The following is a 12,159-nucleotide window of genomic DNA, read 5'->3' on the forward strand; positions in this document are numbered from 1 at the left end:
AGATGAAACAATAACACTGAAAATTGGTGTTTTGAAAAATATGAACAAAAATGACAATCATTGAGCTACATTGACCAATAAAAGAAAAAATACTCCAATTAATAAAATCATTAAAGAAAATGGAGGTATTATTAATGGCCTATTAGAAATAAAATGTTTATACCTTTTTATTATTTATAATAATTGCATTCTAAAAAATTAGATAATGTAGATGAAAGGGACAAATACCTAGAAACACACAAACTACCAAAACTGACTCAAAAATAAATAAAAGACCTAAACAGACCTATAACCAGTATAGAGTTTGAATTAATCCAAGTCTTCCCTCAGAATTCATAACTAGATGGCTTTACTAGTGAATTTTACCAGACATTTAAAGAAAAATTAACATCAATCTTCTCAAACTCTTCCAAAAAACAGTAAAAGAGAAGGGAACAATTCCTAACTTGTTGTGTACGTCTAGAATTACACTGATACCAGTGCCACACAAAGACACCGCAAAAAACTACTGGCCAGAATCAACCATGAATATAAATGTAATAATCCTCAAGATTACCCTAACATCAGAAACAGGACTATGCCTGCATTTACCACTGCTATTCAACATATACTGGAAATTTAAAAACAAATCCAAATGCAAGGAGAGTAGTAAAATGATTTCTATTTGCAGATATCATAATTCTATATATAGAAAATTTCCAGCCAGGTGTGGTGGTTCACGCCTGTAATACCAACACTTTGGGAGGCTGAGGCAGGCAGATCTCTTGAGGTCAGAAGTTCGAGATCAGTCTGGCCAACATGGTGAAACCCTGTTTCTACCAAAAATACAAAAATTAGCTGGGTGTGGTGGGAGGCGCCTGTAATCCCAGCTACTCGGGAGGCTGAGGTGCTAGAATCACTTGAACCCGGGAGGCAGATGTTGCTGTGAGTCGAGATCGTGCCAATACACTCCAGCCTGAGCAACAGAGCAAAATTCCATCTCAAAAAAAAAAAAAAAAATTCCATGAATTTACAAAAAAATCTACTAAAACTAACCAATGAATTCAGTTAAGTTGCAGGGTACAAGATCAACACTCAAAAATCTGTTGTGCTTCAATATACCAGGAATGGATAATCTAAAAATGAAATATTAAAAAAGAATCCCATTTACAGTAGCATCTGTTATGGACTGAATATTTCTGTCACCCAAAATTGATATATTGAAATTCTAACTTCCAATGTGATGGTATTAGGGGGTGGTGCCTTTGGGAAATAATTAGGTCGTGGTGGCACAGCCTTCATGATGGGTTAATGTCCTTATAGGAAAAGACACAAGAACTTGCTTTTGTCTCTGTTCTCAGCCATGTGAAAGCACAATGAAAAGACCACCATTCACAAACCAAATATGTTGGCACCTTAATCTTGAATTTTCCAGCTTCCAGAAGTGTGAGAAATACATTTCTATTGTTTAAGCCACTCAGTCTACTGTAATTTGTTATAGCAAACTGAACTGACTAAACAGCATTCAAAAGAATATAACACCTAGAAGTAAATTTACCCAAGGACATAAAACACTTTAACACTGAACTCTACAAAAGATTGCTATAAGAAATGATAGGACATATAAATAAAAGAGAAGATATCTTGTGTTCATGGATTGATAGATTTAGTTTAAGATAGCAGTAATACCTAGTATTATGTACAGATTCAGTCTAATCCATATACAAATTTCAGTGACCTTTTGTTCTCCAAAATGAAAAAGCCAGCCTTACAATTCATTTGTTATTGCAAAAGAGTATCAAAGAGCCAAAACAATCTTAAAAATAAATAACAAAATTGAAGGATTCACTATTCTAAATTTCAAAATTTACTATAACATTAACAGTAATCCAAATAGTATGGTGGTCCAGCATAAGGCAGGGTGTATACACAAACAAAATAAAATGGAGAGTACAGAAATAAACCCATACATCTATGTCCAACTCATTTTTAACAAGTGTGCCAAGACCATTCAATACAGAAGAAATCATCTTCAACAAATGATGTTGGGACAACTAGATATCCTGATGCTAAAAGATGACTTTGGACCTCTGCTTCATACCATATACAAAAATGAATTAAAATAGATCGATTACCTAAATATAAGACATAACACTACAAGACTCTTAGAAGAAAACATACGGTGAATCATGATGCTGAATTTGGCAATGAGTTCTTCAATGATGACACTAAAATCACAAGAAACAAATAAAAAGATAAATTTTACTTCATTTATCTGATGCACAATACTCTTGTGCCTCAAATGACATTCTCAAGAAAGTAAGAAGATAATCCACAAAATAGGAGAAAATACTTGCAAATCAGATATTTGATAAGGGTCTTGTATCCATAATATATAAGGAAGTTTTACAACTCAACAACAAAAAGACAAACAACCCAATTAAAAAAATGGACAGGGTACTTGAATAGACATTTTTCCAAAGAAGACACCAAAAAGGACATGAAAAGATGCTCAACCTCATCAGTCATAAGGAAAATGCAAATAAATAACAAACTGAGATATGGCTTCACACCCAATAGGAAGGCAATAATAAGAGCATTGAAAATAAGATGTGTCAGTGAGGATGTGGAAAAATTAGAACAGTCGTACGTTGCTGGGGGAATGCAAAATTGTGCAGCACTGTAGTGAACAGGCTGACATTTTCTCAGCAATTCTACTCATCGATTCATCGATGTATACTCCAAATAATTGAAAAGAGGCACTCAGGAAGTACTTTATGCAAATGTTCACAGGATCACTACTCACAATAGCCAAAAGGTGGAAACAAACCAAATGCCCATTAATGAAATTCTGGCTTACATATAATAGAATGATATACATTCATACAGAGGAATGAAGTATGAATACATGCTAGAATGTGGGCGAACCTCAAAACATTATGCTAAGTGAAAGAAGCCAGGCACTAAAAGTCACGTATTGTGTGACTGCATTTATATAGACCATCTAAAATAGATGAATCCACAGAGACACAAAGCAGATTGCTGGTACAGGGGCGTGGGGAAACAGAGAAATGGTGACTGATTGCTTAATGGATACAGGATTTTCTTTGGGGCTGAAGAAAATATTTTGGAGCTAGAGAGAGTTGGCGGTTGTAAAATATTGTGAATACTACATGACAATGAATTGTGCATTTAATTTTATGTTACATGAATTTAATTTCAATAAAAAGATAGAACTGAAAAGGTAGCTACCCCTAGTATTTAGCATTTAGAAGTCTACGCTAACAGAAAAAGCAAAGCAAATAGCCTGCATAGTAAGCAACCTCTTTAAAACTGTAAAATAGAAACTCTTTTGTTAACGTAAAAAACAATACACTGTATAGCACAATATGATGAATAAAAGCCAAATACATTTCTGAAATAAGTAAATGGAAATTGATTTATATCACCCAATAAATGAAAATGATTTTAAGATGAGATCAAAAAACAAAGAGCAACTCTGTTTTGCACACATGGGAAACACAGAAAAATTATTTCAGAGAAGTTAAAAGTAAAATTCTGGGCAAAGTCATGCTAGAGAAATGCAATCCAAAAATAAAAGAAAACATTTCAACCTTAATATTGAAAAGATATAGCATGGAATTCAAGGCTTTTATACACAAAAAGAACAACCAGCTGGAAAATATAATAAAAGAAAATGTTTCTATTTATCATAGCATTTGAAAAGGTAAAACACCTTGTAATGATATTAATAGGAAATATGCAAGAATTTCTTGAAGAAAATTGTAACACATACTAAAAGAAACGAAAGGAGACTAAACAAATATAAATATATATCATGTTCTTGGATTGGATTGGATTTGTACATCTGTCATCATGAGGGTATTTTTCTTAATTTATAAATATGAGATCCAACAAAAATATCAGCAGGCATTTTTCTTTTTCTTTTTAACTAAGTAAGCTGATTCTACAGTTCCTATATTTAATAAAAAACAGAAAAATTCTAGAAGTAAAAAGAAAAAATGAGTGAATTAAATTTAACAGAAAGTAATACAAAGCTCTAGTAGCCAAAATGTCATTTTATTGGGGTGCATAAATAGACATTAAGTCAATATGATATAACAGAAAAGTATTTAAAAACAGAAAAAAACAGACTAAACACGGGAACTTAATAAAAGTTAAAGTTAATGTCTTCAAGCAGTGTGGAAAAGACGGGCGATTAAAAAAACTGTGATGCCCTCACGGGGGAAAATTAAGTTGGTTTCATACCTCACATACCAGGATAAGTTGCAAATAGATAAATTATTTAAAGGTAGAAAATAACTATAAAGGTTTCAGAAGGAACATGAGATCTTTCCTTAATACGTTTAAGTGTAAAAGGCCTTTCTAATCACAACCCCAAATCCAGAATCCTTTTAAAAAATTGATAAAATTGACAGAAAAAAAATGTATGCAAAATTAAGACAAATGACAGCATGGGAGGAAATGCTTACAATTAGTAATATAAAGAATTAATCTGCTTGAGATATAAGGTGCTCACAGAAATCAGTTTAAAAATGACCAAGTCCAATGAAAAAGTGGAAAAAAATATGAACAGATGGCTCACAGAAAAAAATAAAAATAGAAATGAAAAATTGGAAGAATGTAAAGACAGAAATACAAATGGTTCTTAAAACACACAAAAGAATGGCTTGAAAGAAAGCAAATTAAGAGATGCTATTTTTCACCTGATGTTCTTCTGCTGCCAGTGATAGCATAACATTTTACAACCCCTATAGGACCACTTAGCAATAACTGTTAAAATTCAAAATCTGTCCCACACATAGGCTGACATATGAGAAGTTACAGATGCACACAATTATTTTTTGAAGCACCTGCATTGCAAAAGATGGACACCAAGAAGTCTATTGGTAGGAGACTAGTTAAATACATTCAATTCATACAATGGAATACTATACTGCTTTTTTTTTAATATGAGGAACTCTGTACACAGGCATGAAAATGTCTGCAATATACATTGTTAGGTAAAGAATGCAGTTTGCAATCTCATTTTCAAATCATACCTATTGCAAACATGGTTTTTAAGTGTTTACTATAAGAAAGGAGGAAAGCAGAGCTACATTTGCATTTGTTTGTGTTAACATAGAGGGAGTCTGAAGTCTACATAGGAAACTAAAAGTGAGGTGAGTGTGGGCAGGAACAGATGGGAAAAGGAGCAATCCACACTTGTTGTGCTCCTTTATTTTTTGCAAGATGTGAATGCATTACCTATTCAAAATCTAGATTAAAATTCAAAAAAACAAATGAACAGAAAAGACATGAGACTACACTCTGATAAACCCCTCTTGTCTTTTTCTCTTTTGTGAAGTTTACCTCTGCCCTCACTGTCTGGACAGAAGTATGGGGCAGAGCAAGCATAGGAACTCAAAATATCAGATGGACGTAGCCCCGCTCCTTTGAACCTCCATGTCTCCGGAATACATAACATGATTTCATCTCAAGACCTGATGTTATGTATAATACAATAAGATAATATATACAATATGCTAATAATATTATATGTAATTATATGTAATATATATGTATCATATGATATATAGATATATATGATATGATATATATCATATCATATTATAATATATTATATATTATGTTATGTGTAATATATGTATTATATGTAATTATTTATATATGTGTGTATTATATGTAATATATTTATATATGTATGTAATAGATGTATATATGTAATATATGTATCATATAATATATATGTAATATGTGATATATTATATATAATATATGTGATATATTATATATAATATATGTGATATATTATATGTAATATATGTGATATATTATATATGATATATGTGATATATTATATATAATATATGTGATATATTACATATTATAGTATGATATATGATATATGACATATTATAATATGATAGATAATATATTACATATTATAATATGATATATGTAGTATATGTAATATATCATATTATAATATATGTAATATATTATCTATCATATTATAATATATGTGATATATTATATATAATATAATATAATATATATAATATATAATATAATCATGTGTTATATGATATATAATATATATCATGTTATATATATTTTCTTTCCCCAGAAGATAATAAATTATTATATATAATTATTATAATACATTATATATTATATAGTATATAATTATATCTAATATGCTAATAATATTAATAATATATTATCTTTTCCCAGAAGTCTTCTTATGGACCTGTGCAAGTAAAATGCTTCATTGAGTACAACGTTTTTTAACAAAATGCAACCTACCTCTATCTGCCTGCTAAATGCCCATGCACACTAACATTTATATACTGGTCAAGGGTTTGCTGACATCACAAGGGCAACCTGTTCGTCCTAAAGTTTGGAGCACTGCAAGCAACCATCCCAGGTAAGCATCCCAGTTCAGCACCCCTGGATCTGTGAGAAGCAGTCACCACTCCAGGAAGATCACAGCACACTCTCCAGTTCACACACACATTGGAGTATAGCAGCTGCATAATTTGGTGCAATTTATAGCATGTTGGGGGGAGGGGGGGAGATGTGTAAAGTAAACCTTTTCCAAGGAATTTTTAAAAACTATAACTTTGGCCCTTAAGATCTTCTTCTGGCTTTCTTTTACTTCTTAGGAAACAGTGTGCTGCTTATTAAAAGTTGCAAACATGATTTAGGAAAATGTTGAGCAATAAATAATAGATTTACAAGTAGTTTAGTACTTGTGTTGCATTTAGGACAATTAAAGTCACACAGAAAAAAACACAGATGAAAAGTGCATGCCAGGGAATCATTACCAGTGCCAACTCACATTCATCATCTGTGCTAGTTTTGTTTTGCTCATTCCTCATTGCCTAGCTTAACCTCCAGATACTCCTGGACTCATAGTTGGGTCACAACACAAAACTTCCTCCTGCCCCCGCCTGCTTTGCTGCCCTCCACAGCATTTCGTCTCATTTACATTTTACTTGTTCATTTGTAGGTTGTTGGATCTTTCCTTTGTTTTCTCCTCATCAAGAGGTAAGCTCTTTCAAAGTAGAAAACCACGCACATGGACTTGGGATGGTTTGGCTTAGACTCTTCAACTTTACAAAGGTGTGAAAGCCACATACATTCAGGAGAAATCATACTTCAGTCCAGTATTCAAAACATAATATGAGCTACTCAATACTTTATTATAAAATGGGCTTCATGTTAGATGATTTTGCCCAATTGTAGACTAACGTAAGTGTTCTGAGCACATTTATGGTAGGCTAGACTAAGCTATGATATTTGGTAAGTTAGATGTTCTAACTGCTTTTTTTCAATGTACATTATTTTCAGCTTATGATGGGTTTATCAGGACATAACTCCATTGTAAGCCAAGGAGCATTTGTACATATTTTAGTCACTGATAAACCCAGTGAGCATACAGTAATTAAAATATTGTGTATATATATATATATATATATTTTTTTTTTTTTTGAGACGGAGTCTCACTCTTTCGCCTAGGCCGGACTGCAGTGGCACTATCTCGGCTCACTGCAAGCTCTGCCTCCCGGGTTCACGCCATTCTCCTGCCTCAGCCTCCCGAGTAGCTGGGACTACAGGCACCCGCCACTGCGCCCGGCTAATTTTTTGTATTTTTAGTAGAGACGGGGTTTCACCATGTTAGCCAAGATGGTCTCAATCTCCTGACCTCGTGATCCACCCGCCTCGGCCTCCCAAAGTGCTGGGATTACAGGCGTGAGCCACCGCACCCGGCCTGTATATTCTTAATAAATGTAAAATAAATGAATCAACGAATGTGTGAGTGAACGAATGGTTCTTTTTTAGTACATTTTTGTTCACTAGTTATCTTATATAAACAAACGCTACTATAGAGCAGCAATTCCCATTTGCTTTCAGAGAGAGGTCGATACATGATAAAGCAGCATAGTCACAAAAATTTGTGAAAAGCTGGATGGAACAAAGTTAAACAAATAGTTTTTAAAGTAGGACTACTTAGATTCAATAACTTGCTAATGTGCCTTGTGGCTCAAAGAAAACCATATAAGATGTTGTGTTTCCAAACTTATTCGACACTGAGACTCTTATTTCAAGGACCATTTCTCTGGATTAATATTTGGGGGATATATATTGGGAAATGACATTAAAAGTTGTTTGTTTGTGAACCTGGTTTCAGGCCACTATTACGGAAAACACTTACTTGTCTAAAATTAAAACTAAAAAAAGCTTCAAATAACTGAAAAATGTAAAACATTCTACCTCTGTGAGAAAATGGTAAATTATCAAGCAATAATTTGACATTGGAAATTTATTTTAAAAATACAGTTTTTAAACAATCTGTTCAGTTTTATTTTCCTCTTTCTATGATTTTTACAAGTGAATATAACAGGAGAATTCATATTTGTGAAGATGGTCTTGAGTCATTCTAAAAGATAAAATGCTGTCTAAATAATAAAAATGAAATTCGATTTAGTATTGATTTTTATTTTACTGTAGTTTAATTATTTAACATTTCTAAGTACTAGTGCCTCTAAGGTCATTCTACTTATTAGATTATTACTTTAGCCTTAATTATTATTTATTCTCAAGTCATTTTGAATAAATGCAAGTTTATTATTTTTTACCTGATTATAAGAAGTTTTGAGATGGATGATTGATTTTAGATGCAATTCAAATACAGTCTTTAGACCTGAAACTTACAAATATTTGGAGTGGACTGAATTCTAAGTGGAGAAGTACTGGGGATATTTTATTTATTTATTTATTTATTTTTTTGTATTAATTGCCTTTTAATGGTATTTATCTTTCTCCTCTCATTAGGGGACACAGCTGTATCTCCCAACATTCTTTTTTTTTTTTTTTTTTTCTGCTTTCACTAATTTTTTTTTTTTTTTATTATACTTTAGGGTTTTAGGGTACATGTGCACAATGTGCAGTTTTGTTACATATGTATCCATGTGCCATGTTGATTTCCTGCACCCATTAACTCGTCATTTAGCATTAGGTGTATCTCCTAATGCTGTCCCTCCCCCCTCCCCCCACCCCACAACAGTCCCCGGAGTGTGATGTTCCCCTTCCTGTGTCCATGAGTTCTCATTGTTCAATTCCCACCTATGAGTGAGAACATGCGGTGTTTGGTTTTTTATTATACTTTAAGTTTTAGGGTACATGTGCACAACGTGCAGGTTTGTTACATATGTATACATGTGCCATGTTGGTGTGCTGCACCCATTAACTCGTCATTTAACAGTAGGTATATCTCTTAATGCTATCCTTCCCCCCTCCCCCCACCCCACAACAATCCCCGGTGTGTGATGTTCCCCTTCCTGTGTCCATGTGTTCTCATTGTTCAGTTTCCACCTATGAGTGAGAACATGCGGTGTTTGGTTTTTTGTCCTTGCGATAGTTTGCTGAGAATGATGGTTTCCAGCTTCATCCATGTCCCTACAAAGGACATGAACTCATCATTTTTTATGGCTGCATAGTATTCCATGGTGTATATGTGCCATATTTTCTTAATCCAGTGTATCATTGATGGACATTTGGCTTGGTTCCAAGTCTTTGATATATTTTATTACCTTTTTGTATAGTTGGTGTTTCACTGTCTGCAATCAGTTGCAAGCAGTCTTGAGTGACTAAAAAGCAAAAATTTATCATTTTAGTTACTTGAGTAGAAATAATAAAGAAATTGAGAACACAAAGTTAGAAACCCACTCTTCCAGAAACACTACATTAATTACACTTTTTACATTGATTACATATTATTCTTAATGTTATTTTATATTTACCCATTCATTTATATATATGATATATATATGAAATTCATGACATTTCAGAAAATCTCTATGTGCTGTTAAAATATAATAAGTATATTACCCATACGGTTTAACCTAATTTGCTCTGAGAAATGGCTGAAGAGAAAGCAAGTTTAATCATTTGTTTTGCAAGTCTACCAAATACATGAAACAGTTAACCTTATAAGATCATTCCAAACAATCTTTGGTTTTAAAAAAATCTAACATTAAATAATGACTTACTACTACAGAACATACTGTTTCTGACACTTCTGAAAGTAAAAAAAAAAAAAAAATGCTAATATGTATTGAACAGATTTAAGTGCAGACAGTGTACCAAGACAGTATATATCACTTCCTTTTATCCTCACAAGAATCCTAAAAATTAGATATTGGAAACTAAGGCTTGGAAAGTGTAAACAGCTTGTTCAGGAATCAGAGACAGAAAGTGATGGAACCAGAATTTCAACTCCACCTGTTTCACTCTGGATTCAAAGTCAAGCTTTCGGTAAAATATATTGGACCAAAGAGAGAAAGAGAGATAGAACATCTTTTACAAATAAAATGGAAGACTTCCATGAGAGTACATATAATCAGTAAAGCTTCTTGAAATCATCAATTCACATCACATATTACATGTAGAATATTCCAGTCAATATTTAAGAAACTAAATGACATTGCGTTAAATAAGGAGAAATGCCTTTAGGCCAAAGCAAATTAAGTACACCTGCTGGATCTGTAGGGAAGATACAATAAAGCAGTAAATGACTGTGAAAAATATGAAACACAAATCTAAGCTTGCATGTTTTAGATTAAGAAAATATTAGTTTCGTTTTTTATCTACCAAATATTTTACTCAGAGTTAAAGTAATACTTTTAAAGATGCTTCTCAATGTATACATTTTATGAACTTGACACAGTAGGGAACTTCTATTGTGATTAGTTGGTGATTGTATGGAGATTAGCTGAAAAATTTCTAGTACAGTCATGCACTGCATAATATTTAGGTCAATGAGAAACTGCATATCTGATGGTGGTTCCATAGGATTATTTATAATACCAAATTTTTACTGTACCTTTTCTATGTTTAGATACACAAATACTTACCATTGCATTATTATACAATTGCCTACAATAGTCAATACAGTAACATGCTGTACAAGTTGGTAGCCTAGGAGCAATGGTCTGTACTGCAGAGCCTAGTTGTGTAGAAGGCTACCCCACCTAGGTTTGTGTAAGTATGCTCTGATGTTTGCACAATGATGAAATTGCCCAAGGATGCAGAATGTATCCCTGAGACTGTATCCCTGTTATTAAGCAACACATGAATGTATTTAAAACTTGAAATAACATAGTAGTAACTAAATAAGTTTGAGTTTGTATAAATATATACTATTAAAGGGTGTGGTAACGTAAGAAAATCTGTTAAGAAATTCCCCTTGGTATTTAAAGATGAAAATATATTGTTAAAAACTATAATTCCTTTATAACTATAAAGCTTTTCTAACACATGTTTATGTTAATTTTCAGATATTTTGATAGGAACAGAGCATTTTGGTCCACTCTGAGGATTCTTTTATTGATCTTACACAAGAAAGGTAGCCATGCCTGCGCCCCAGGAAAAACATGATTCGTTAGTCACTATGGCAGACTCTCTTCTGCCGGAAGTATGGAAGAGCATCCTAACAGGAAGAATGGTAGTGAATGAGGACAGCATGAAAGAAAGGAATAACAAAGCCTCGGGGGCAACTAAAGCCCAAGCGCGCAGTCTCTATAGTAGTACAGTAGTAGCCACATTCAACCCATTTTAAAAGAGTTTTTATTTTTCCAACAAATCCTTCGTAAGTAATTGTTATTCACAAGGCACCCTGACAGGTTTCTGTGACTGGCACTAGGTTCAATCAGAGCATAGAAAGCTCTCATCCTTCTTTCACATCAAAAACAAGGGAGGATGTTGATGAAAGTCAAAGTCAGATTTTCAAACTTTGCATCTTTCCCTTGTTATACATATGCTGTAAAGAGTAAATGACATAATGCATGGGGAGCACTTTGCGCTATATTCAGTGCATAACACCTGCAAAATAAACACATCTTGGCTATTTGTATCAGTAGTGGTGTTAGCATTATCGTTCTTAAAAGGCAAATAACTCAGAAAACATCATGGAAGGACACCGTGGAAACATGCGGCCCAACTGCAGCTGATAAAAGCTAAAGAAATACCAGAATGTATGACTTCCTATTTCTTTTTCTTTTCTTTTTTTTTTTTTTTTTTTTTGAGGCGGAGTCTTGCTCTGTCCCCCAGGCTGGAGTGCAGTGGCGCGATCTCGGTTCACTGTAAGCTCCG

General features: G+C 33.1%; 1 protein-coding gene across 2 annotated transcripts in view; it reads right to left on the reverse strand.

Annotated features, from left to right (window-relative positions):
• The window catches only part of TNFSF13B (TNF superfamily member 13b), a 40,853-nt gene that overhangs the window by 13,159 nt on the left and 15,535 nt on the right, over positions 1–12,159 (reverse strand). Inside the window, exon 3 of one of the 2 annotated variants that reach the window (XM_055244337.2) lies at positions 9,600–9,656. The exons of the other annotated variant lie outside the window; for it this stretch is intronic. Coding sequence (XP_055100312.1) covers positions 9,600–9,656 — 57 coding nt within the window. The remainder of the gene's footprint in view (positions 1–9,599; positions 9,657–12,159) is intronic. 2 annotated transcript variants of the gene reach the window in all.

This window comes from Symphalangus syndactylus, chromosome 15 (assembly GCF_028878055.3).
Source record: "Symphalangus syndactylus isolate Jambi chromosome 15, NHGRI_mSymSyn1-v2.1_pri, whole genome shotgun sequence".
NCBI classification, from domain to species: domain Eukaryota; kingdom Metazoa; phylum Chordata; class Mammalia; order Primates; family Hylobatidae; genus Symphalangus; species Symphalangus syndactylus.